Source organism: Lepidothrix coronata, unplaced genomic scaffold (genome assembly GCF_001604755.1).
Source record: "Lepidothrix coronata isolate B3197 unplaced genomic scaffold, Lepidothrix_coronata-1.0 Scaffold38, whole genome shotgun sequence".
In the NCBI taxonomy this organism is placed as follows: domain Eukaryota; kingdom Metazoa; phylum Chordata; class Aves; order Passeriformes; family Pipridae; genus Lepidothrix; species Lepidothrix coronata.
Genome location: NW_016690218.1, coordinates 5,142,799 through 5,170,510, shown reverse-complemented (window position 1 = coordinate 5,170,510; position 27,712 = coordinate 5,142,799). Strand labels below are relative to the sequence as shown.

Below are 27,712 nucleotides of genomic sequence, written 5' to 3'. Positions count from 1 at the left end.
AAGTGATTTAATATCTGTCAAGTGCTTTGGGATCTTTATTTGAAATGAGTGTTAGAAGAGCAATATCTTATTCTCAACTCCTTAGCGTGCAAGCATGCCTTCTATTAATACTAGAACCCTTTGGAACCATTAGAGTTTATCAGCTAAATACATATTTTGGCACATTAACTAATTTTTGATTACCCAATTAGACTTTAACAGCTCCATCTATCACGTAAATTTTTCTTAATGTGCAGATTATGGACCCAATAGAACTTAATGGAGCTCCTTACAGTGTTCTGAGTCGATGCAGCTGGCACATGGACACTAACGAAAGTATTTGCCTCCAAAGTGAGAATTACACACCTATCTTCCCATGTTGCTAATGGGCGTTACGGCCTAAGTCATCCCTGGGCACTGAGACAATACAAGAGTCCCAAATGTGATCAGATTTATACCACTTTATATGTTGGCTCTCACTTATCTCCACTTCTGTCCTTCCATCTCAAAATCACATCTCCTCCAGTCAACACTGAGTCACAAGTGCACAAATCAAAACCCAGGGCCATTCGACACCTACCCTATGGTAAACTATGATAGTCACCAGCAGGCTACCTAGTGGATAGCCATGGCTGTGAGAAGCTGCTAGTGAAACCTGCTTCCCCATGGCATAGAGAGGCATGCTGGAGACAGTGCCTCCATGGCATGTGTTGCTCAGCACACTCTCTCCCACCCCACTGTCTCTCAGAAGACAACAATCAGGCAGCCAAAATCAGCCCTGAGTCAGAACTTTTCCTCTCCATCTTGCATGAGTACTATGCTATTTATCTTGTTGAGTCTTCCCCAATATACTGTCCCCGCTCACATCCCACTCCCCATGCTCTTTTCCACTGTCTGCCTATGGGATGGATTTCCTGATGAAAATATGGATGCTTAAGAGCTGCTCAAAGAACATTACTCAGATCACTGGGACAACAGCTCCACAGCTGATAGTCAGAACAAAGCAGTTGGTAGAGAGAAAAAAAAAAAATTAAGTAGCAAATGTGTCTCCTTTAGTCCAGAGGCATAATGCATGATCTGGGTTTAATGCTAACCATGTTTGGCAGAAGACTGAATACAGAGCCTTCTCTCAGAATCAGCAAATAATTAACAGCTAGAAATTAAATGCAGAGCTATAGGGTACATTCTGCTCCGATGGTTTTACACCTAAATCTGCCAAAATCACCAGCTACAGGTGTAACAAACGGGTTTTGGTGGGCTGCCTCCTCTGCTGAAAACTCATCGAACTACTTTAGAAGTAACACAGATTAAAACCAGTGAAAATAAAGGCTACATTCACACTCACAAGAACAAATATTTCCCATGCTAAAGTAAACACTTATAAAGTTATGTAATGCATTGTTAATTGATTTTATTATTTTTTGAATCTCTCATTTCTCTCAGCCTATACACTGAAGCTAGTTTTAGCCGTTCCCAGTTAGTTTCACTTTCTTTCTTTCCCTCTTCCTCAAAGGCTGTAAGTACAATACTGGAAAGCTTTTATATCACAAAAATAATTCAGTTAGCATTCCTTTCCTACAAGAAATTCCTTTTCTATTGCTTCTGCAAGGAGTAATTTTTTAACATCTTATTTGTTTCCTTACAATGTTCCTTTAATAAAGCATGATTGCTCCTCTTAAAGAAATAAGCTTTCTTTTGCTGCATATGGTCTCACCCAGTCAGTGCCTTCATTATTTTCCTGCACAAATTCCTTCCCTGATGTCTTACTCGGAGCAGCACTTGTAGGCGGGGAGCACGCGCCCAGCCTGTCCTGCTGCCGCCGGCTTCTGTCAGACAATCCCTCCTCTCTGTCTGGAATGGATTCTGGAAGAGATCTACCATGTCACTTAAAAAACCCTAAATAAGCAGGCACACATTGTAAGCGCTGCCTGGGAAAATACTAACATTGCTGCCAATGCAGAGATTGGGTTAATTTATTTCTATATTCTGCATCCTGCCAGACAGCCTCCTGACTACCACTCAGAGAAGTGTACTTCTTTTCAGAGGAGACAGTATGCAATGCTTTGCTTAAGGAAAAGGGAGATTTACCCTGCACCACAGTTCTCAAACAAGGTCCTTTCTCCTTGAGTACCAAATCTTGTTTCCTGTGACGGAGCCCAGAGAGCTTAACACGGAGGCAGCCGGTCCCAAAATCCTGGCATCAAGAGCTGCCAACCAACCCGAAGTGCTCAGAGCCCTGCGCACTCTGCCTCCCTGAGGAACAGGCCCTGAGCAGGCATATTTACATCATCAGCCACGTCAGTAGTGGGAGAATAATGTGATTTTTGTGCAAACAATGCTCGTAAAAAGTCATAACAACAAAAACCACAGAGCAGCTACTATTGAGAGGAGAAAATGAAACCTTTTTTAATCTATGTATTTAGATGATTACCTCTGCTGTGATAACTTAAGAACTTACTGCTTGTTCAGTCCTGTGCTGCAAAAAAAATCTTTTGTATTGAGATCTTACTCTTGGCTTTTTGCTATAAAGTTCACTTTTTTCTCAATCATCATTCTTACCTAACCTATTTTTCCATCTTGTTTCTGGGAGCTGACCTTCCTGAAAGAAACTCTGGGTGCCTGGGCAGGCATATTTCTTTTACTATGCTTTGGCTGCATAAGGAAAAATAAATGAAGGTATACATTTTTAATCACACATAGGAACATTTCAGCTATGCCAACCTGTGTTCCTCTTTTTTTTTTTTTTTTTTTTGTTATTTATTTGCAAACATTACAGGCTGTGCTAAGACGCTCTCTGCTGTTCTTCAGCTACAATGTTCTTCAGCATAAAATGTGTGTGTGTTAACTGAACGCAGGTGACGGGACCTGTGCTGCCAGCTCCTGCTCTGTACAGCCATCCATGCAGCTCCAGGGATAAGAGCAAGATTGGGCTTGCAGTTGTGCCAAACTGTGGGCACCGGTTGTTACACATCAGTTGCCTCACGAAAGGGACATTCCTCCTGGAAATCCCCACTGCTGCAGCTCAAAGTACAACTGTAGTATGTAGAAAGAGTGGTAGGAACCATTTTAAAAGTTTGTCTGATGTTTAAGATTTGATAATGAGCACAAAGTATCACCCACTTCTCAGTCAACAGGTTAAATGTGGTTCCAGGTGTGATAACTGAAGTCTTTCCTTCTGTGGTAGTTATGCCAAATTTACACTATTACCACTGAAGTAATTGGCTCAAAAAGAAAAAAACCCCACAACTATAATTTCAGTATTTAAGAGTGAGACTATTGCGTTGTTAAGCATTACAGTATCCAAGCTTTCAACAGTAATTTTATCACTGAACTCAGAGCACTGTACAGTAACCTTGAGAATCTAGCTGTTCCCCAACCCTGAAACTGTCTAAATGCAGCATGTTTTTCAATTCTGACTTGAAAGTCCACATAACCTTAGAGCTGCATCTCTACTCACAACCCTATTTATCCCTCTGCAAAGGACTAGATGCAATTACATGCAATATTCACCAAAATCTATCTGGAGCCATAAACTACCTCTGCCTAAGCCCCTAAGCAGTACTACCCATGGTGTCAGGCTAAAGGGAGCTCTCAACATCAGGGTCAGCATTTGTTCTCATGCAGAAAACAACTCGGTACTGCTTGTGTCCAAAGGCATCATCTTGTTCCTCCTGTGACAACTTGTTTCGTGTAAAATAAAACTCAGAAACTTCCATCAGTCGCTCTCCCTTCTCCCCAAGGCAGGAGAGTGCTCCAAGTCAGCACAGTCTGCTCCTAGAGAATCTGAGCACTCCTCTGTGAAATGCCAAATTCATGCATAAATGCTAAGCATCATCACTGGACTGACCTGTAAGGTCTTTACTACCTCTGGAGTCAGGGACTTGGTCTAGTATCTCTGGGTACCCCATAATTACTTTCTAAGTTATTCTCTTTACTGTGGCATCTGCTGTACCATTTAAAATGGGTTTATGGGTAAAACACATAGAACACAATTATGAGTTAGACATTTTCACATCTCATTTACATATCTTCCATCCTACCACATATCAGACATCATCTTTTATTTCTTGGATTATCATATAAACTTCTCAAGTACTCAACACTTCCTTCACTGTTTTATCACAGTACACCATACAGTCTTCAGGACATGAGGTGCTAACTACCACACAGTGCACAATCGCAGTCTCAGTGTGGAATGTCTTGCTTTAATAGAGAAATAAAATGATATAAGGTCATAAGCTAAGACTATCATAAAGTGCATTGCAGGTACCCTATACTTAAATACTCCCATGCTACCTCTTAACTATAAGTGAGGCAATTTGCCTAATGCCTATAGAAGTGACACAATTAATTCCCCTCCCTTAAATAATCCTACTCTTTCCTCTCTAACGTGCCTCTGTAAAAAGAATGTTTACTAAATAAAAGCAAATTTTTAGAAAACTACATCCTTAAAATCCATAGCATTAGAAATGCCATGAGTCTAAAATGAAATTTAGAAAGTCCTTTGTTCATTGTGTTCAGAAAATCACTGGAGACCCCTCTCTCTGAAATGGAGACGAAACCCCACAGTAGTATTATGAACACTGTAAACACACTCAGTGGACTGCCTGAAAGTGGCCTCAGCCACAAACAGCAACCTCAGCATTATTCTGTTCATGTTTCCTGCAAAGGAATCAACAACCTCCAAATTAGTCCTCCAAATTAAGATTGGAACCCTTCTGTCCTGATAGTGCAGCGCTTCCATGTTACGCATCAGTGTGGGCTAAGTAAAAAAGGGTCCAAGAGCATCACCTGTACCTAAGATTATTTAAAAAAAATAATCTTAATTTGAAGCATTTCCCAGAGGGAAAACATTTGGAGGTTTAGGAGTATCACTTGATACAACATACTTGTGGCCAAGAGCATGGACCTCTTGTAGTACAGTTAAAAAGCTGTAAATACAGTACTTATTCCTCAATCATATCTTCAAAAAACAAGGAGAAAAAAACCCCAAACAACTACCTCTTTGTACTGAACTGTACCAACCCAGCCTAAAATACCACTACCATCATCTTCTGAAGGAAGAATTTTGTTGTATCAAGCAAATCATTGCCTTTCACTGTTTACTACAAATGTCAGCTAATAGAAATAAAAGCAAAATTTCTTCCAGAAAAAGTAGGAATAATAACAAAAGTTAAACTGTTATCTCACTGGGAGTTGTTTCACATAAGAAGGGAAAAAAAATCTAAGTTATTTCACCTGAAAATTAAACATGGAGTCCCTTAATCAACAAGTACTGGATAGTAAATCTATTACCTGAAAGTTTACTCAGTCAAAAGGATGAGAAAAGGAAAATAAGAGTATGTTAAGTGTATAGTCACATTTGCTACTACATCATCTTAGATATGGGAACTGCATGGCAGTTACAACGTCAAAGCTAACAGTAGGGTCACTATTTTGGAAATGTAATTACTTTCACTATATAGATTATTATTAGGCAGTATAAACTATGTCTGCCATGTGCAATCACTAGTGAAAATGATAAGCAAAACACAGGGATTTTATGGTATAAATTAACATTGGTTCTGCTACTGCCAGGTGAAATTTTGCCACCAATTTCAGCCAGCGCAGCATCTGCCCTCAAGTCTTGATAGAAATGAAGTTTCAGTAATTTACCACATCCATGTGGATGCTGATTCTTTCCAAGGCCTTTTACTGGATAGAGTTTTCATTTCAGATGAGCAATTCATCTGTTTTTCTTTTGACCCACTGGTAAGCAAACTGGGAACATGCTACCTTTTCACAACCATGATTCTTAAACAGATGGTCATCAAGGCATAGAAAACTGGGCTAGGAGTGTTGTTAAGATGTCTTGATGCCTTTTGTCCTCCTCTGTGCCTCCAGGAAGGACCATCTACGCCTGTTTCTGAAAAATTTTCAACAGAAGAAATTCCACAACAGCCCAAGTTGACTTCCTCTGGTGCTTTATCTACCTTAGAAGGTCATTGCTAATACCTAATCTGAATTTTGTTTGGTTCCGTTTAACAAATTACTCTCCCTCTTGTTTCTCACCATGGAGAATAAATTACTGACTTTCTTTTCCAACAGTCTTTTGTATTCTTACAGCCCGTTGCCATGTTGTCCCTCAGAGATCTCTTTTTCTGGCCAAGCACCCCCAATATCTTCTGTATGTCCTGATAGGCCACAATTCCTCCTTTTCTTATCACCCTCATTGCTTTTCCTTTGGACTTTCACCAAATTCTCTGTTGGGGTGTGCTACCCAAATCTGTGCTTAGAGGTATAGCTGAGCTCCTACCAAAGGTGTGAGGAGCAGAAGTCACTCCATACTACTCATGGGCTATATTTTGTATTACACCTTCATCACTTCTTATCGAGAAGAGCTCTTAATTTCAACATGAACATTTCTTCTGCCAGCTTCACAACAACTCTTAAATTCACCAGAACCTTTAACACTGTAAACAGCATTAAATTAGAAGAAGTCACACTTAATTGGCTGTCTTCACTTAGCCTACACCCCAAAATGACAGAACACTTCAGAGTTACTCCTGGAAATACATAAACAGAGGCATGCACACAGCCCAAGTACAATTAACAGAGACTTACTCTAATCTGTATACAGATGTGGATAAATAATCTACAGATATAATATAAACACCCCCACGCTGAGTAGGTCTGTAACTGAGAGGTTTATCTACGTTATTAAGAATACCACAACTTTTTCAGCATCAAAAAGAGGGGAAAAAATTAGATAGCTAAATATAACCACAGCTAAAATCAGATTCCATTCTTATGTAGTCCTGAATCTAGATAAATGTACATGTGGAAGAGACCTTTATCATGTCTCACTTCCTGTTCCTCCTCCATGTAAACAGGTTCAACTTCTCTGAAGTCAGTCAAAACATACATGGAATGCAAATATGTGTGTTTGTGCATGTATGTGTAAACCCAGGGTAAGTGTGAGTAGAATAAGGCCCCTTGTTGACTCGGGTCTCGCAGGTAGTTGCAATAATAGAAAAATAAGAAAACTAATGTACCGTAGTTACCTACTACACAAAAAATTCGTCATTATACTGTAATTACAGTACCTGATTATTGACGTACTGTAAAATAAACTATTATCAAGTTTTTTTACTGTTCCTTTCTATTTACAGTCATCTCTGATAAAGATTAAGCTTCCCCAAAAATGCATGATAAAGCTTCTTATCAGAGGTTTTAATGCCTCTAATAACTACTGTAATTCTGTGTGATTTAGTGCTTTGAATAATCCACCAGGATTTTTCTCTAGATCTTTAAAAGGATTGTAATGTGTACAGAGGTGTCGTAGTGATTAAATTTACAGGACACTTACCAAAACAGTGATAAGACGGGATGTTTAATTAACACATGTACACGTTGTTCAACTGTACTATCATGCAAAAATGGAAAGACCTGAATGAGACCCCTATTTTCCCGTCAAAATGTTTTAAAAAAAATTAAACAAAGGATTATCCTCACTATACAATATGGAAGCAAACATTCTGAGGGCAACAGCAAATCCAGGCAGCACCTGAGAGTGGTACCAGCCTAGTGCTGCATACTGGGTAGAGCCAAGGTCCTGGTAGCAGTTGGATGCTCCAGAGAGAAAGGGAAAAGTAAGTCATATATGGCAGTACATGAGAATTCACCAGCTGAGTTTCGAGATGTCATTCCTTTCACTGGTGGGTAGTTCAAGGACATTACAGTTCTCTTCAGCTATAATGCCTGAAAATATCAATGCTTTTAAGGCTCATTGACAAAAGTCATTGTAGAAAACCAGCTGAAGGTTACCTTATCAGATGTTTTTGAACTCCATGTCTCAGAAAGGCACACAGGCACTCTAGAAAATCCCTTTTCCCTCCATCAGTAGATTTACTTAATGGCCAAGGCTATCCCTTATTTATATAACAGATAAGTAAATTTAACTAAAGCAAAGAAACGCCCCAGCAGACTAAACCCCAACAGAAAAGGGCAGCAGAGTCAACCATATAGTGAGAAGTGGAAGAGAACCTTTATATCTCTGAGGACTCTTTTCACTTTAACTTCTACTGACATTTTGTCCACTGTGATGCTAACCAAAAAAAAAAACTGATAGAGAGATCTAAAGGTGTTATCATATACGATCAAAAGACGAAAAAGAAAAGTCAAGAGGTTCATGCAACCCATATTCCCACTGGGGAAATAGTCCTTTTAATATTAGAATTGTTTTTACTTTGAAATGGAAATCCCAACATCTGCAAGTGCAGCTGAAGTAGAGTTCACTCGTGGATGGGCAAGTGCCAGGTAGTAACAGGGCATGAGAACAGACTTTGGCTCCATGAATGGAAACATAAACCTCTCCTTTGTAAAAACGATTCTTAATGATCTCAAAGGCCTCCTGGTTTAGTAAGGAAGATGAGTGCCACTTTTCTTTAGAATGAATCCCACGTATTTTGTATCACAGTCCTGGCACAGGGCTACAAAGATGAAATCATTCCTTGACCATCATTATGGCCACGCCTGCTCTGATCCGCAGTGCTAGGCAGGGGCACACAAATACTGGAAATGGTGTAACTGCCTTATTACTGTGTTCTGCACAGGCTTTTATACCCCGGTTCTCAGCAAGACTAATTATTCTAAAAGAAGCATCACACTACTGCAATTATCCTGCTCCCAAAACCTGAGTTACATCATTTAGGACACTGTGCTTCACTATTCTGGCACATCCATGCAACTTTATTTTTTGCCACAAAGATTTTTACTGGGGGGGAAAAAAGTTAACAGGAACAAGTTCAGAGATCATGAACAAGATAGAACATTTAAATATAACAGGAATATGAAATAGGCACCGAGGGTATAAAAAATCACATGCTTCTGAGTCTGACTATTTATTTACCTGGCACACAGGACTACTTACCTGCATAATCCTTTCTCTGCAGCAGGTAAAGGTGTGGGAACTTCCTTCTTTCTTTGCTGGAAGTATTAATTGAACAGCTTGGGATGGGAGACTACAGGAAGGTTTTTTTTCTCATCTCCATCATCAATAAATTACTCAGGTAGCTTTCAGGACTCTTAGAGGGGGCTTGAAACCTATACCCCTTTGGATGGCTACTCTCTGGATGGACCAGAACACATGATGCCCTTTTGTATAAAGCTGTAGTCCTTCTACAGGAGAAGAACTGACTTTTAAAATCAAATATACAAGTTCCTCCTGTATTACAACCTCCTCCTATTCTTCCCTTCCTGGGAAAGAATTTATAGTAGTAAACACTATTTAATGTCCCTAGTAAGGAAGACGTTGACAAATTAAAAAAAACCAAACATTATCTACTCAGTGACTCAGAAATTAGCAGACTAGCCTTAGTCATTTTCTCTCTCTCTCATTAATTAATCAGAACATTTCCCAACGTTTCCATATATGCCTGTTTTTTTCCTTCTCTGCCCAGCAAAACTACAAGCTACTTCTAGCTGTAACAGTTAACCACTTTTTGTTATGTTTCAGCATTAGATGGAGAACAAGTAGACTTGCAACTGAGAAAAAAAAGGTGAGGGGGAGAAAAAATAAGGAGAGAAAGAAAGAGAAAAGAGGAGGGAAAGGGGGAAAGAGAGAAGGAAAGAAAGAAAAGGTACCTCCCTTTCGGCCAAATGACTTGGAAATAGTCTTCTTCACACCTCAGAAACCAAATGATTTGTGAAATCTTCAGAAACTTTGATGATCCAGCCAGCTGCATGGAGGATGGTCTTACTCTCAGGTAAAACAATCTGGTTTAACTCCCCCTAAGCCATCCACCATTTGAAGTTCATAATTTCAAAAGTCCAATATTTATCTAAGCATGTCCAGCTTGCTTTCTTTTAAAGAAACTTTCCTTACCTTTCTAATCCTCTCTCTGGTCTTTGCATTGTTACGGAGACAGAAGTCACAGAAGGCAACTGAACGTATTTCACTAGGAAATGTAGGCCATATCCTTCAATATTACAGAAACAAAAATACGCTTGTTTTGATCTAACTACGTGCATTTAAAGAATTACCAGCATAACACTGGAATTGGAGAGGTCTATTTGAAGTCTGGGTGTTTCAGCTATTTTTACTGAAGCTGCCATGGATTTCAGTGGGAGCATTGCACACTGAATGGCGAAAGGAAACAACTCCCAGACCAGAGTTAACCCAGAGTTTTGTACAAAGAAAGAGATGTTCACCCTGTGGAAGGCATAGTCAAGCTGAATTGCATATGTTAAATTAAATACATCTGCACTTTGGCAGAATTTGGACAATGACTCACTTTAATTATGTAAAAATTTCAAATGGGGCAAACTCCACTGTAGTGACTCACATTAGTGCTACCACATGATCTTCTGATAACTACATCAGTATATAACTCATGTCTCTGCTGCAGAGTTTCTACAGAGAGAATGACATATTACCTGACTAGCATTAAAAGGACTCCATGTTCCCAGCAATGACTGGTACATTAAGTAATGCTTCAGAAAGTAGCATATAGTACACTGTAGCATATAGTACACCAAGCTTTTTTTCCCCTTGACACAAAACTACAGTTCCTCTAATGACAATAATTCACTGTCATTCAAAAATCAATTTTCTGTTTGTGTTTTATTTCTTTAAATTTATAGAGTAGTGGGGAAAGATTCCAGAAGTAGAAACTTACATCATTTCCTTTTCCCCAAGAAGAATTATGGTGCTGCAGACTTCCTAGGCTTCCAATCAAAGACGCTCCCACCCTGCCCTTTAAGAGAGTGGCAAATACACCCTTAATACCTTAAAGCACAAAACCTTCTGCGTAGGTCTGTCTATAAGGGTACCAGACAATTTCTTGTGTTTGGCTTCACAGATATTCTTGGACTTTTCCCTGCTATCTCCTGCACCTTCCAGGTTGGTTTGGCTTGCTCGGTTCTGATGTGGACTATCAGAATAAACTGATTATGCGCTTTACGTCAGACTAACAGGACTGATGACCTTGAAATGTCCGCTGTGCAGAAAAGCTATCCTGCATTATTTGCCTCAGATTTTTAAAAGTAGCAAAACACTGTATTACTTACCTCAGCGTTGTTAATAATAGGGGGGAGTCTTTTGTTGATCTGTATCAGGTCCCTTTTCTGAGCTCTGAGAATTGCTGTTTGTATCCTGAAGTACCACTGCATTACACTCCTATTAAAGATTTGAAAAGGGGATGTCCACTACAACGGTTTTTAAACACCATTTACAGGCTTACTGAATAAGCTAACAGGACCCTTAAGTAACAAAGGGATATACAAAAGGCATTTTCACTACAAAAAGAATGTATTAATGTGACAAATACAGCCTTTGTTAATGCCAGATGCTGACTCTAGGTGTGAATGAGGCATATGATGAATGGGGTGATGAGGAGAAAGCAATCTTAATTGTGCAATTAGTTATGTTATGTTTGTGCAATGTTTTGCATAACAATTATAGGCCACTGGTAGACTAGTGGTCCAAAATTACAATCTTCCAAAGGAGTTTAAACAGCTAGGAAAGCCACTGTACCCTTTGAGAAACTCCTTTAGAAGGCTAATGAAAAATGTAAATGATGTCAAGTGGCCTTTACATGGCTTAAGTGTGCCACCGGGATGAGAAAATGCAGTGTGCTTTCTTCAGCTGAGAGTGGTAAGAAGCAACAAGTGCAGAGGATGCCCCAAGGGGGTGCCCCAAGCCAGTGCAGTGCTAAAAAGTATGGGAGTGAAGTCTGGCCTCCAAGTGACAGAGCTGGTAGGAAATGGTTGAAGGTGTTGGGACCACTGTGTGTGGAATGGGCTGGATCAAAAAACAATGAGCAAGAGAAGAGGATTCACAGTGTGTTCCTACTCCTTCCTAGCATCTACTAAAGAGAAAAAAAAAGTATCTTGATTATTCTACACCCTCTCACTCCACCTTTCACTTATTTTCTTTTTCAAAGCACAATTTAACTTTTTTTTCTAGTGGTTCACAGAAAAGTTAAATTTAAAATAGGAATCCAGATTAAAGCTCACTGCTACAACTGTTCCTGGGGTAGATGTAAACCGCCCAGAATGTGATAACAACATGGGTGTTGAGTGATGATCTGCTCATAATGGACACATCCAAGCACACAAGAGTTCATTTCATCCTTGATCTCACCCCAGGGATCCCCGCCAGTCACAGCTGATGCTGAGAGGTATAAGACATACTGCCCCATTGGCTCCATGATTATTCATTGGTTAGCACTGCTTGGGAGCAGGTGAGATGCCCTCACATGCCACTCAAAGATGTTAAACTGACACACATCACAGCTTCCCCGAGTCCTCTTCCCAGAGAATAGTGAACATGCTATCCACCAAGACAAAACTTGCCACCAATATTTGAATGGTAGTCTAATGAACATGAAGGGGAAAAAAAACCCAAAAAACCTGAAATGTCAAGGTAAGACTTGTTCCTAAACCTTTATTTATACAGGATACCTTTAAATTAGACTCTCCATTGCCTTTCGAATGTGACACTAGCACACCCTGGGAGTTCTGTTTTTAAACAGTCTGCTCATCCCTTATTCAAATAAATAGTAAGCACATAGTTCTGCTAAGTCAAGTTGTTTAGCAAAGACATTTACTTTTGCACAGAAACTCAGCCCCTGTGGTGCAGAAGAGCACAGCAGTGTGCTGTGACCCAGCTCTCAGCCAAGGGGATGAAGAAGACATCAGAACCAAAGAATAGGGCAGAGACCATTTATTCTCCACCTCAGCAAAAGGGTCCACCAAGTTTACTGGCTTTAATGTTTTGGCTGGAAGTGGGAATAGTTTTTTAAATGCTATTTTATCCAGTTACAGAAGGAAAAGGGTATCACATGACTTTGCACCCTGGATGCTGTTTGTAGAGAAGCCTTAAGTCACAGCTGGACTCCTACAAATTATTTATGATTGTAGACTGATATTGAATATACAACTTGAGGCAGAATCACAGAGAATAGGATTGTATGCACACAGAACTAAGCTTCATATTCAGTCACATCTCTTCCAACTGACTGCAAGCATCTCTCCAGTCAATATTCAAGGCTCAAACACCTCTTGGAAATTCATTAGGAAACACAGCAAATAGGAGTCCTGAAAATTTCCATTCAGTGCAATGAGACATATCCCACTATATTATACGTTCAAAGAGGGAAGGGCAATACTTTTCTAAACCTAGCTTCTCATGAACCCAAATCCAATTACACATTCCCTTTATAACAGCCATCTCTCTTGGTGCTGCTTTACAAAGTCTACATCGTAGCACCACCACCTTAAAGGTCGGCTGTGATATTTCAATAGAGAAACCATGGTTTCCTTAAAGCACTTGCATTCCTCTTGCTGCAGTCATTTTTGCTCTCTTCTATTGGTCTTGCTTAGCTCACTTTCATATGAATGTCAGATTTTGCATTTGCTGTGTGCTGTCATCTAGACTCCCGCTGTAAAACAGTTTGTTTTTCCCCCAGTTGGTGCACCAGATTAGCATTCCCCCTCTCCCCCTTCAGAATAGAATGTAATTAAAGATCATGGGAAAATAACACACACACTAGTCATAAAGTAAGAGAATTTCAGGTTTGGTTCTGCTTTCCAATTTTATATGCTCCACTTAACTTCCATATATACAGAGAAATATAAATGGTTTTGGTCACTGGATACCTATTAACTCCTTGTACATCAGATCCTGTGCAAAAGAGATGACAGCAAGATCCACAGCAGCTTATGAGAAAGGGCCCATGCCTCACAGAATCACACCAAGTTTACCCCAAATGAAGCCTTTTGCCCAAATGGTTCCCTCTTCGCTTACTGTGAAATGGTTATGAAACATTAGCCAGAACTGTCTCTATATCCATAGTGTACAGGAAAATGTTTCATGATCTAAGTGAATGTTTTGACCTGAGAAGCCTGCCAGAATGATCACTTTGATAGCCTTGAGGCCAATGAACCACTTGGGTCAGCAAAGGCCAGCACTGGAGGTGCAGTAGCACAGCTGGTTTGAAGCAGAGGTTGTTTTGTACGTCCCCACCTCAGCAGAGGCAACTCCACCTCAGGTTTTCTGGTGGTAGAATGGAAGAGCTTATTGCCTTATGGTCCTGTAGGACCAAATGTCACCAGAAGAGAAATTACTGCTTCTTAATTTAAAAAAAAAAAAAAAAGAAAGAAAAAAGGTAAAACTCCTTCTATAGAAGAGGTAAAATATCATCAAATTGCCATTTATCACCACAAGAATAAGCAAAAGGCAACTGTTAATATTCACTTGAGAGGTTCGGGAAAGGAAAAAAACCTACCAGATGATCTTCCACCATGAAGGTAAGTGGCAGTGGGGAGGCAACTCAGGATCTACATTCCAGGTTCTACCACAGCTAAATCATATCCCAATTTGTCTCCTTTTCCAAATGGAGAGAAGGTAACGGAGGTCACTGAGAAAGATGATGTTCGTGCCACATCATTTGACACAGTATCACACAGAAAGAATTTATGACTTGCCCAAAGTATACAACACTGTTAGTGGTGGATTTCTAGGAAATAAGCTCCAATATCATCATGCTTACTTAACCTCAAAATTCCTCCCTCTTCCTTAGATAGAGAAGAAAGTAGATGTTTACCTTTACTGACGTTCTACTGTAATTATTTTTTATGGCAATTCTCCTCCATTAGTTAGAGGATCATAATGGAATAAATAGAAAAATGAGCTCCAGCCTGAGTATTCTGCATTGTAATCTAAATTAAACTAGTATTACAAATTTGTTTACATATCTCAGTTGAGCTATGCAGTTTCAAAAGTTACTTGCCAAACATAAACATATCTCCTGATGCTACATTACCTACTATATGCAGTAAAATATATTCTAATGTAATACAATAAAACTGAAAAACCAATAAATGTTCCTATTTATTGAGAAATTGGACAAAAAATAGCTTATTGTCAGTTTTTAAAGACTGAAAATCAATAGATGATGAAAGGTTGTATTTTTTGTTACCATTAGACTGTTGACTCTAGCAATAAGTGAGATATAGATTACAACTGGAGGAGTAAAGAACTGGTGAGATATACAATTTGGAGCTTCTAGGGTTTTTACAACTTAATTCCCAGTATTTGTGCAGCAGTGGCCATCTTGGCACTGCTGTTAATGGGCCCCGAGAGCACAGCTCCTCCATTTTGTTGACAAAGTCAGCTTTAAGTATCTTCCTATCTTTAAGAGCATTTCTAAACTACAGGGACTCCTAATCAGACTCACATCTGCTAAGGATCACAAGTAAAGGAGATCCAGCTTTCACATATATTCATCCTGCCAATCAAAAAAAATAATCCCCAAACAGCACAGTCAAACCCCAGCTGTTACACCGCCACCTCTCAGGTCCCTGGATTAAGTCCCTCCCAGGGTGAGCTACCAAGGGGGTTCTCAAGGTCTAGCCCCACATCACCACCACCACACCAACCACCACAACCACCACCCAACACCAGAGAGAAATCAAGTTAAATTGGGATGTTCAGTTTGCAAAAACCTTTAGTTCTTGTGCATTCCTGAGTCTGCCGTCCTTCCTCACATACGTAAGGTTTTCCATATCTGGGCCCTGAGCATAGAGGTCCCATTCCAGTCTGCCATCTACACACATCTGAGTTTTACCTTAAATACATGGGCAGAGAGGGGTCTGGAACACATAGATTTTCAGCACCTGTTTTCCAGAAGAATTTATTCATGGGAGTCAGTTTAAAACCTGACTTTCTATATTCGTTAAACAAGAAGCACGCAACTGTGCAGAGGCTGGGAAGGCATTCTTGTCTCACAGTGCAAACACGGTGAAATGGAATACTAAAAAAAAATATGCAGTGATAAAAAACACTGAGCTAAACATAAACACTGCATCCAGAGTCCTTAAATAGTGATGTATGCCAATATTTTTCCAAGTGAACCAGTAGGTATGACCAGTACATATAAACCCAAATATAGATGTTCTACCATGACTATATTTCTAAAATCTGGAACAGAGTCTGAAAGGATGCCAATTACAATAGGGATTTAGGATTTCTTTTAGGATTTATATTCTCTTTGTATGTTTCATAATCATACAGCAGCTCAAATCTTGCTACATGGGGGTAACACAGAAAATGCCTATACTGCCTTCAGATACACAAATATTCTTCTCTGGAAAGGTGAACAGTGACCACTGGGCCTGGATTTGATAAAGAACTAGTAAAGCCAGCTGACCTGCTTCTGCAGTACCTGGTTTTACAAACTCAGAGAAGTTAGCAGTTAAAAGTCTACAGAAAAAAAATTTCCAAAGACTTTCAAGGAGCTGACAGTGTGCAGAAACGGCCATCCTACTGCTGGCCCTAGTCCTGTGTTTCCATGGCATAAAACTTTTGCTTCAAATTGAGGAAAGCACAGAGATCACTAATTTACATATCATGGTTTCCTTCTGTTTTCCCAGGTAGGAAGCTATTTCTAAAAAGGGGGCTGTTACCACGTATGCATAATCCCATAGCAAAAAAAAAGACTCGTGTTGCTCCTGTAAGCTTTTGCTTAAGTATACTATGGCAAATAACTTTGATGAAATAATTTGCCCAGAGCACTGCTTGTCTGGAAGATTTCTATAATTTAACTGCAGTTCTGTAAATAATTTGGTGATAGACAGGCCATCAGCATAATTTGGTGCTAGACCCATGCAACGTTAAGGAAATGGCCAGCAGGCCAAAATTAAATCAACTGGGACCTAGTATGTACAATGCACATTAAAAACAGTCCAAATCTATTATTTTTTAGAATAAGCTTATTCAGTTTAAAGGAAGACAGTGATTTTTGCTTTGTGAATTAACACAAAGAAATGTCATACTTCCTCTCAGCAAGGAAAAGATCACCCACATAGAGTTAATCCTTCAGATCTCCATGAAGTTGTACAATGTTTTTGCACAATAACATCCCAAACTACTGCCATGGCAAAATTATATAGCATAATATTTTGTACCAATTCTGGACTTACCTGTAACTTTCACCAAAGTATCTCAGTTCTCCTGTTCTGTTAACCTGCAAAATAACAAAAGCCATTGCCCTGATTTTTTAGTCAAGCCTTAACCAAGTCTGCAAGATAAGAGGTACAAAATTGTATGCATGGTACATTGCACCTTTAATCATCTACCTACCCGAAATACTCAAGCAAGTCGTTAGACATCTAAATGGTCCAACTACAGGTTTAAACTAAATGAGTTTTGTAGTACATTACTCTGTCCACATTATTTGAAAACTGGCATTCACATCCCCTCTCAGTCAAAGTATCATTTCAGCTACAGGCAGATCAGAAACTCAAAGTAAGCTGCAGAGCCAACAACAGGCCTAAGATTTAGCATTTCAGCTGAGAAGAGGGGAGAACAAACAAAAAAGCAGGATGCTTCCCATTCATGTTTCATGTCTGGACAAACACTTTTCCATCAGAAATGTCCGTGATCAGTATTGCTTTCCTGCATCATCAGACTGTAAATCAAGATACATTCTAGAAACCCTCTATGATTTTTACCAAATGAGAAGGAAATAGCCGGGAAAATAATATACAAAAAAAGGCAATCAAGGCATCCCTCTCAGTTCTACTGAAAAAAAGGCCTCAAGAAGCAGATACATTTATACTTCATTTTAACTGAAAAACAAAGAAGGAGGTGAAGTATTTGGGTTAGAAGCCAGCAAAAAGTAGTACAAAAAAGCCCACCAGGTAGTGTTGCAAGAACCTCTAGATAAGCATCTTAAATCAGGGTAAATTACACACCTCATGCTGGTGACTCGGTCATGGGAAATTATGAAGCTACGTGATGTCTCATTTGTTGTGCTGAAAACAAATGTAAATAAATTACTGAGAGAATCTCATTTACATTTAGAAATTCATCCCGATGCATGACATGACTGCTGATGTTTTTTTAAATGACACTTTGAGAAGAAGTGCCACTATTAAAAACAGATCATAGCCACCTCAGCGAGAGCCTGTGCGTGTGTGCCTGCGTGCGTATGTGCATGAGTGTGTAAAGGCAGATGTTCTAGAGAGATCTTTCAGATCATTGGAAAAAAGGCTTTCTTTTACTGTTGCAGAACCAAAATGGTGGTGTCAGAAGACAAAATATGTATTCTTCTGTGTATTTTCCCCCCTCCAGAAGGGGAAGCAGAAAGACAATGTTATGGATTGGCTGCTGCCACTACAACAGAAAGTGCAAATACTAAAATTGTAGGAACAGAAAATAGCGTGGCACATCTCTCCATCATCAAGTGTAATAAAACTTCCCCTTAAATACACACACAAAAAGCCTTTTGCTAAGCTTTTATCTCCCCCCTCCAAGTCTCACATTTTAAGCTGTCACTTAAACAATTGAGAAAGATATCCAGGAAGCCATAAGATGGAGAGCAAGTTGAACCGCCGTTAGCTAAGCATACATTCAGGCAAATATCCAAATGCTTTAGGAGCTGTCATTCTCCATCCCGCGTGGGAAGGCTGCGAAGAGACGGACTTGCTCGTATCATGATTGCTCTTATTATTACAGCAGTGAAAACACTGCATACTAATGGACGTGTTTTCAGAAAAAAAGACTCTTAGATGGCTTTTTAGAATCTCTGCCTAGCTGTCTGGGCTTCAGTATCTGATACATCCTATCCCTTTCTTCGCTTCCAAAGCAGAACTCTAAAAGAAGTTTGCAACATGAGGGCAAAATAAAACATATTTCCAAATGGGGACACGACAGTGTTCTACAACCCCACATACGGCAGCATATTTACATAAGCCTGCATAGGTCAGAGAGTTTATTTGTTAAGGGACAAATAAGCAGGCCATGAAATAATTATTTTTCATTGTGCCCTGCCAAACCTACCCAGCCAAAGGCTAAATTGAGCTGCTATTGTGATTATTTGAACTGTGGAGCCAAAAGTCTTCACTGCAAAGCATCCCAGCTGTCCTAAATTTTATTCTGATGGCTAGTTTTCACACTAGCTTGAAACTTGCCAAAAATGCTCCACAAAATAGGCAGGCGGAAGGCTTGCTTTATCCAGACCTACATCAATTACTGATTTAGAGCTGTTCTGAGAACTTGATTATTAGCAAATCACTTCCCAAAATTGTTATGACAAGATTCACATATGCAAATGGCAAGCTGCTCATATGTACACAGCTAGCAAAAGAAATTAATACAAAGGTTCCCAGATTTATTTATGGTTATTTCCTATTCTGCTTTACTGCAAATTAGCCACTAAAATATTAAAAGAAAGAAGAGACATCCAGCTGCAGCATCACAGCTTGGACATACGGTGACACGTGAACACTCAGGCCATAACTGCTCAACATGCTTCTGCCTTCTCCCACCTCCCCGGGGAAAAGGATCTACCAGTGCCTTCTGGCATCAGAGGAAGCAAAACCACCATGGCAGTTCCCAAGCTGCAGATTTGGTCAGCACACCAAGAAGAAGGTAGGATTGCCCCAAGAATAGATCAGATGATGGACTTGGAAGGATATTTCATATTTTAAACAAGGTTGACAGTGGAGGAGGGGGAACAACAAATATAATTTTTTTTTAAATCTCATGCTTCAAAGCTTAAATTAATCCCTAATAATAAAAGATTAGGATGAGAATGTGTAGAGAGAAGATTATCCTATGTCTGCCCATTGTGAGACTCTTACAACTTTCCTTGAGGTGCCTGGGGTTGGTCATTTCCAGAGATAAAGCAGGCGGATAGAAGGGTCTTGGGAACGATTAATTTTGTACTTTCTACATTTCTGCTTAAATAAATAAGGCACAAACAAAAGACAGCGAGGTTAATTGTTTTGAAGGCAGCTGACTTCTAATGAATTAAATGCCCATCACTTGGTATCACAACCCCGGCCAGACAAGTGCACCTGGCTGCAGCTGCCCTCCTTCTCCACAACTCCTCCTATTTTTTATCCTGTTTGTAATTTCACTGTAATATCCTCAGGGCAGCAACCACTCCACATTTACACATGAATTAGAACAACACCTCGCACAATGGCATGCCAGTCCCGATTGGACCTGGATTGCTCCTGGGAATGCTGCTGGGAACGGTACTATAAAAAGAGCTAATAAATGTATAGAGTACAGCACAGTAACACACACACACACCCCTCTACCTTTTAACACAGTTAACATCACCGCAGTGACGTTAACTCTTTGTTTTCGTAATAAACCTGCAGAGTGTTTCTAAGCTCCAAGATGGTTGCGGGGTGTGTAGTGAAGATCCTGCACACCTTCACCACATATTCTGTGAAGTCAGGCCTGTGCTATGGACTTCTGTATTTGCTGCTTAATCAAATGACAGAAATGTTACAAGATCATGTTATAGATAGCAAGGTTTAAGGTTGAATGTTGCTTAGGATTTTCATGGAAGCTGATCCAATGACAAGCTGGGGAAATTCAGGATGAGTAACCAAAGGAAACCACATCAGTGTCAGCCACATCACACCATTACAGACCTAACCTGATTTGCCCAAATTCCCTTCTAATTTCCTTCTTTTCTTGGGAGAGGCTTTTGACCTTTGAGATAATATTTTAATATATTTTGGAATTTCAGATTTTGTACATAATAAGCTAGCTATTTTCAGGTACTTCAGATATAAGCAACTCCAATACAAAATTTTAACTTACTCTGGTATTCGGTCATGTTATTTTTTTACTGAAAGGATAACAAATAGAAAGGTTTGAAAATCTTTATCAACATACTTCCATTTTTCTTAAAAATTCTGACAAATCAATTATTTTGTCTGAAGGCCAATGAATAGCCAACGTGGTTCACAAAGAACAAAAGGAAAAGGAAGGGGGTGGGTGCAGCTATGGTGGCAAACCAATAAGTAACTTGAGTGCATGTACAAATTGAGGCACCTGAGCCCCCTTTAAGATCAGGTTCCATGCTGGAGTCACTCATTCCAATAATTAATATCTAGAAAAAATGGAAGAAATAGCCAAAATGTAAAACATAATAAAAATCTTAATTAGAATAGAATGGCCACTTTGTCAGGTCTGTATTCTGTGTTGGTATGGCACCAGAAGCTTACCTTAAAAATCTACCATACAGACTTCAGCTGTTAGCAATTGCATTAATATATCTCTAAACAAAATAAAATAAAAAAAATGTAAAAATTACTTTTTACTGACTAGCAGGTGACAGATCTCTTATTTCTTAGATTAAAACCTCTACACAATCAAATTCTGTGGAAACTCTAAGATAATAATGTCTTCGTCTCCTGATGGGATGGTAGCATTACAGGGCCTACAGTGCTTTTCCATATAACCTTACACTCAATGCAAGTTTTGTCCATGACATAAATGTGGAGAGTTTCTGTCTCACAGAAATGTGACCCCCATTGCTGGACATTCTCAAGTCTGAGCACTTCAGCTTCTCCATGACTTTCACCACAACTCATGCCTTTTGTCCCTTTTGCCAGGGGTGCCCAAGGCTCTAACCAAAGCAAACTCTACCCACTGTCACATTTCCACTCCGGAGGAAAGATTATTCAGGAATGATCTTTTTACTTCTACAAAGGCAGTAGGAGACCATGGTCTACATGGAACAGGCTATTGACAACCCCGCACACACTCAGCCATAGTCAGATATGTGACAAAGTCCAACGAAATCCTATTAGGGAATAATACAAATGACAGAGCTTAAAGAATACAGTTAGCTCCTAATTAAACAGCCCATAAATCTGTTCAGAACCTACAGAACTTATCACCAGAACAGGAATCTCAAGAACTTCCAGAGAGTTTCATTTTAACAGACCTGTTGTCCACTGAACCAACAACTCTCTTGCTTACAGACAAGATATTTCATCAACTTAAATACTATTAAAAGATGATTATGCACTGAGCTTTCCTGAAATTGTGTAACATTTGCATGGTATAACACATACTCTTACTTGTTCACTGCAGTCTGATTCAAAGCGCTATAAATATGTTTGCCCTTTCTGCTAAGCCCGCCTAAGGGATTAGCAACCCCCCAAAAGTTCAGTTGAATATTAACTGCATTAACTTTGCAGACTGTAACATACTGTTACACTCAAACAGCCTACGGTGTGGTATGGATGACTTGCTTAATAAAAAATGTTTTCTTGCAAAGCCCGATTGCTAGAAAAGAGAATTTGCTCTGTCAAAGGGGGTGACCTCTTCCATTTAACTTCATAAGGCAAACAAATAAAAGGGAGAACTTTACAGGGATGTCCAGAGAACTGTTTATCACTTTGTCTGTCAAACCAGATGGACTTCCCTTGGCAACACAGCACCAGCTCCACTCTATGTCAGAAATTCAGTTCACCATGAAAAAACCCCTGTGAAATACAGTAGCAAAGTGTCATCTGCTGTAGTAATGTGAAGTTAAAAACTATAAAAGAGGTATGTTTGCTTACCTGTTTCATTAAGTAAGTAGTGCTTTGCGTGCCAACTCCCATAAAAACCTCATGTGCTGAAAGACTTTCCAGCACAAAGTTATATAGCAGTGATGACAATTAAAACCAAGAGGAAATATTTAAAAGTTGAAAGAGGGAGAGTTGATAGGAGTGTAAAAGGGAGATGATAGCTAGTGACAAAAGTCAGGGAAGAGCTGGTTCTTGAATCTCCTAAGCAAAAAGCTTCCAGGTAGAGGCAGGGGGTAACTGGCAGTATCCGATCAAAAGATGAAGAAAAGGAAAGAGAAAGGAAAATGAGAGAGGCTGGGAGAAGTTTGTAAAGATTACAAGGTAAAAAGTACCCAATAGATTGCTAAAACACTTTTAAAGATTAAAAAATCCTCCTTCCTTATAATTGCAATAATAAAAAATGTAGAACCTGTCTATTATGGTATTATGGGATGAAAACAGATATTGCATAATACTTTTTTTTTTGCTTTATAAAAACATACGCATGAAACAAACCTTCTCTATATTGCTGTGGGAACATGTAAGAACACTCAAAAGCCCTTGATAACAAATGCTCCAATGAAACCTTTCTCATTCAGTCTTCAAGGATCGCGTCTGTATCAATTTGTAAAAACATACTCTCTCATACAAGGGACTTGGGTGTAATCAGAAAATAAATTCAAACTTTGACAATTATAAACCATATTTCTCTGTAATTCTGGACACTTACTTGCTTCTCCCATTCAACCATCACCATTATGTTGTCTAGAAATGAAGACCAACAATAGATGTAGGTAATTACACAAGAACTTAAACTGCAGAGAGCCTCAGACCACAGCATTAAACTGGAATTAAAGCTTTACGGGAAAAGAGAAATGTTTCACTCCCTGCGATCACCTCCCTCCCTAAAACACACAGTGCACACCTGCTACCCACCAGCCAGATGGGACTGAATTCTCCTGAATCAGATTTTGGATTTTTAAACTCAGCTTGAGCTCAATTGGATTTCAAGACATGAAAATATATTCTCATTTCACATTCAAAAAATTATGTCAGCATCCAGGAACTCCTAGTTTCAGTGCTGCTCTCATAATTAAACTTGTATTAAAGTGGGATTATTGCCCCAAATGTACTAATAAAAATAAACAAAATGCAGCTTTGCAACAACATTTAATTTAATTACATATGCTCACTTAATGCATGAAAAACAAAAACAAGCTGATTTTATATCATCATCATGTTAAGTGTGATTGGGAATTTAGCTAATCCATGGTGACCAGTATTGTTTTTTTAAAAGTCCATAAAGGCAATTTAGCAGCCCAAACTCACTTAAACATCGCAGGAACTAGCCCTTAATGCACAGGTATCATAAAATATTAACAAACGTTAAGAAAAAACTGGGAAGTATTATATTCCTAGAGGATTTGCTAAGCTTGCATAATGTAACATTTATCATCAATAAAGTTCCTTCAGTTAGGAAATCTCTAGCCTGTTCTTCAGAAGAAGGCCTTTTTTTTCCCTCTCTCACTTATTCCAGTGCACAGCTCCACCACGTCCCTGTTCCCTGCATTTCAGTCGACTGCTCACAACTGGCAAAGTCACATTTTTAATTGGGACTGGCCTCTGAACTAGTCTTTCCCCATCTTTTCCTTCAGCCCTGAAACCAATTTGAGACTTGCAGGGGGTTAACAAGTCATCGGTCATCAGCCAGACATTCTCTGCAGAGACCACGGGCATCTGGAAGCTGCTGCCGGTGGTGTTCCGCCAGAGCCCCGTCTGGCAAGTGCCAAGGCGCAGAAATGAAAGTCCTGCTTGCTTGGCCAGCCTTGGACTGACCTTTAGTTGTAACGGGGAACAGGAGTTTTGTTAGTGAACACAGAGTTCTGGTCTACACATTTTTTAAATTGATTATTTTATTGATGTAAAGTGCCCAGGTGCCCTCGTGACAGTCACTAATATAGATTTTGAAAATAAAATTAATTAAGGGCCAGTCTGGACCACCTTTACTGTCATCATGTAGTACCCTTTTCTACAAGTAACAATGCTATCAAGAGAGCACAAGCATTGGGTTTGTAGAGTATTTCATTACATCTCAAAACACCTGACCATGGAGGTCAAGATCACTGTCACCTACCTATGCATATCCACACACACACACACACACACACACACACACACTCACTCCCCTTTCCTACCTTCCAAAAGGGGAACCGAAGCACGCACGGGAAAACTTAACCGGCAAAAGTCTGTGTCAGAGCGCCAGCTGTGCCGCTCTGGGCTCCGTCCCTCCGGAGCACGGCGGGAGCATGGCACAGTGCGAGCCTGAGCGGGAGCAGAGCAGCCTGGCACGCAGGCTAATCTGAATTACACTCATCCAGCCCTCGAAATGGTTCCTCATTAGCTGCGGGTTAATGGAGTCCCAATGAGTAGTGTTATTTTCATCCCCTGCCTACTGAACACAAAATTCATTTGCAAATATCCTGTAAAATACTGCAAAGCAAGCCAAAGAGATATGACAACATAAGAGGCATACTATTTATGGAATGCACTTACCGTCATTTAGAAAAGGAAGCTGACATGAGCAACAGCCTAAATTTAGCAACACATTTAGTTTTATTCAGTAGTCACAATGACAACATTTTAGAAGGCTACCGCACACCTTGTGCACTGAAAGGTTCCACTGAAATCAAGACAGACTTTGATCTGAAAGGAATTCAGGATCAGCTCCTTAATGAATACAACACTGAGTTAAATTAAGGCAATCACCATCTTGACTTTCTATTCCAAGTAGATATAAAATTACATTGATTGCAGGAAATGGTGGCATTCAAACAATATTGCAATGGCCAAAGCCTGAAAGCTAAATTCATTGTCGAGCTAAACTAGGCTTTCAGAGGGCACCATTTGATTTGAGGGAAAAAAGCATCTACAAACCACATATTTTCAATTAATAGTTTAAAAGGCACAGAGTAAGAAAGGAAAAACACAGGTCAATATGCCATATGCCAATCAAAGAAGCAGAATCTCTGCATAGATACTGTGCATATACATATACATGTATATATATGAGTGGGTGCATGCATGAGTTTTGGGAGTTTTGGGGTTTTTTTTAAGGCAGGCTGTACTACGAAGGCTAAAAGTGAGATCAAGAAAGACACGATGTATTTCAGAACAGCCTGAGAATGCTCTTTTATCCACACTATCTTTAATTCAGAAGTAATTTCAAATCAACAGCACACAAAGTTAAACCTAGTTCTCTTGAAAACTCAGAAAAAGAATTAATTCGAACCCTTACCTTTGGCACCTTAAAGACTTTTGGCCATGACTTACCTGTATAAATAGAAAGAACTAATTTACTACAGAAATGCCCATGGGCAAACATGTTCTGGCTAATGAAGTGTTCAGCTTTTGCATGATTAACCAGCTGGTGGGGGTGGTGTAAAAATCACAGGGCATAAAATAATAAGAAAAATTGATTAGCAGCTCTCTTTTAAAGCACTCTATGAAAAATTTCCTTATTTTTGCTCATCATTTTGAAAAGTGACTGTACAGAAAGACAGACTTGAATGACTTACCAAGGAGCCAGGCAGAGACTGCACCAGGCACTCACTCCTCCAAGACCTGTATCGCAGAGAGGTTCAAGTGAAAAGCAAGACACCAACCAGCACCATGGCTGGATCACTTATACAACAGGCCCTGCCACTAGTAATAAAGGTAATTTTCAGCTGTATTGTGAAAGAAATTATATAAAGTTAAAACTATGACTGTGCTTTGAGTCAGTTCAGTTTCTTCCCCAGTGCTCTACACTTGAACACCTGAGCTGGCTACAGCTACACCCATGAACTAATTTAAGAAGTGCCTCCATATAAGCCCAGGGTTTCATATGCTACTCAAAAATAATGCACATATTTAGGTGATGCTACATAAAAAAGATGGGTTTTGCACTCACTAGGGACAAAAATCCTCTCGCCCTTCCCATCCTGTACAAGGGGTTCCTTACAAGCTCACATGCTCTGCCCTCAAAATAGGACCTAATTAGTGTACAAATATTTGGCAGACAGGTCATGAAAATAAATTTATCATTAACTCTCCCCTAAACCAATGCAGGTTATGCTGAAGCAGTTTCACCTCGTATACACTTGCTCTAGGTCTCTTCAGCTGGGGTTCAACTGGCAAAAAGCAGTTTCTTTAAGAAGGAAAACCACGTATTTTTATGGCATGGAGTTACTTCAGAAATATGAAAAAGCTGCTCATGTAAAACATATGCACCAATAACAAACAAAAATGCAAAAATTTAAGTTACAGGCAATTTGCACTGGGTCACATTAATAGTCACAGTCCCTCTTTACCATCACGACTTCTATGAAAAATGCATGTTTTACACTTATTTACGGACTTTTAAAGACTGGCTTATAGCTAATGTACCATGGGAGACACAGGCAAAGGATCTGCACCTCAGGGATCTGCAAAGTGTCCCAGCCCTGGGGATGCAACCATAACTTCAGTGCTGGGGTTTCATGGGCTGGGAACCTACATTGACTCCCTTTGTCAATATAAAAGGTATCACCTTACATCCCAGCTGATTTCTAACCACAACCAGATACTGCCTCCCAGAGCTTCCTCTCTCATGGTATGTGATAATATATGATTTGCCTTCATATGCCCAGTTACATGGATATGAATTCAACTCTCAAATCACACTGATATACCATGCATGCTGTGCCTCAAACTATTCAATCATAATAATAATAATAATATAATATATAGTAGTAGGCATACCATGACAGTTTGTGAGGAGTAACAATTTTACCTGAAGTGAGAGATATTTTTTACAAGAAGAACAAAAGCAGAACTCTGAAGCCCTTTTTTTTTCATGACTCCTGTATTTATCTTATTTACCACTTTCTGAGGAAGAGAGTATCCCCCTTTAAATGCACCAAAAGAAAGATTTTTCCATGCTATTTCCCTACGGGAGTCAAGCAGATTATTCTGAGAACAGATTGCTTCATGAGTACACCATAGACTCTACTTCACCCAAAGATTCACACAAAGAACCGGTCAGGCTTATGCAGGTTAGATAAGTCTACAAATGTTCCATAGAGGTCTTCCTTTCTTATCATGTACGTCTGAGAAAGTTTGTCGCTAACTTCACAGTCAGTCGAGACTTCTGACGTCAAAGAGTTTTTTGCCTGTTTTCAAGGCATTGCTGGATAGTTGGATCTTTCTACACTTGCATAGATCTTGCTTTTGAGCCTCCTCTAACATTTTGGAAACAGTTCTACACATTAACACTTAGGAAAGTGGGCATAGAGCTGACACAAGCAAACAGAAATAGAGGAAAACTGAAAACACTGGCATGAAGCGACATTTCTCTTGGTACATC

The 27,712-nt window shown here is 39.5% G+C and overlaps 1 protein-coding gene across 8 annotated transcripts in view; it reads right to left on the bottom strand.

Annotated features, from left to right (window-relative positions):
• ESRRG (estrogen related receptor gamma) overlaps nucleotides 1-27,712 on the bottom strand; it is a 391,578-nt gene that overhangs the window by 316,570 nt on the left and 47,296 nt on the right. The window contains exons 1-3 of one of the 8 annotated variants that reach the window (XM_017812804.1): nucleotides 25,905-25,946; nucleotides 17,719-17,778; nucleotides 16,945-16,988 (exon numbers count right to left, since the gene is read on the bottom strand). The exons of 2 other annotated variants lie outside the window; for them this stretch is intronic. Coding sequence is in view for 1 of the 6 variants with exons in the window: in XM_017812795.1 (XP_017668284.1) it covers nucleotides 25,625-25,659; nucleotides 25,905-25,950 (81 nt within the window). In the remaining 5 variants the exon portion in view is untranslated. Of the gene's footprint in view, nucleotides 1-16,944; nucleotides 16,989-17,718; nucleotides 17,779-25,624; nucleotides 25,660-25,904; nucleotides 25,951-27,712 lie in introns of those variants that run through there. 5 more of the 8 variants (XM_017812795.1, XM_017812800.1, XM_017812805.1 and 2 more) reach the window with 5 other exon arrangements.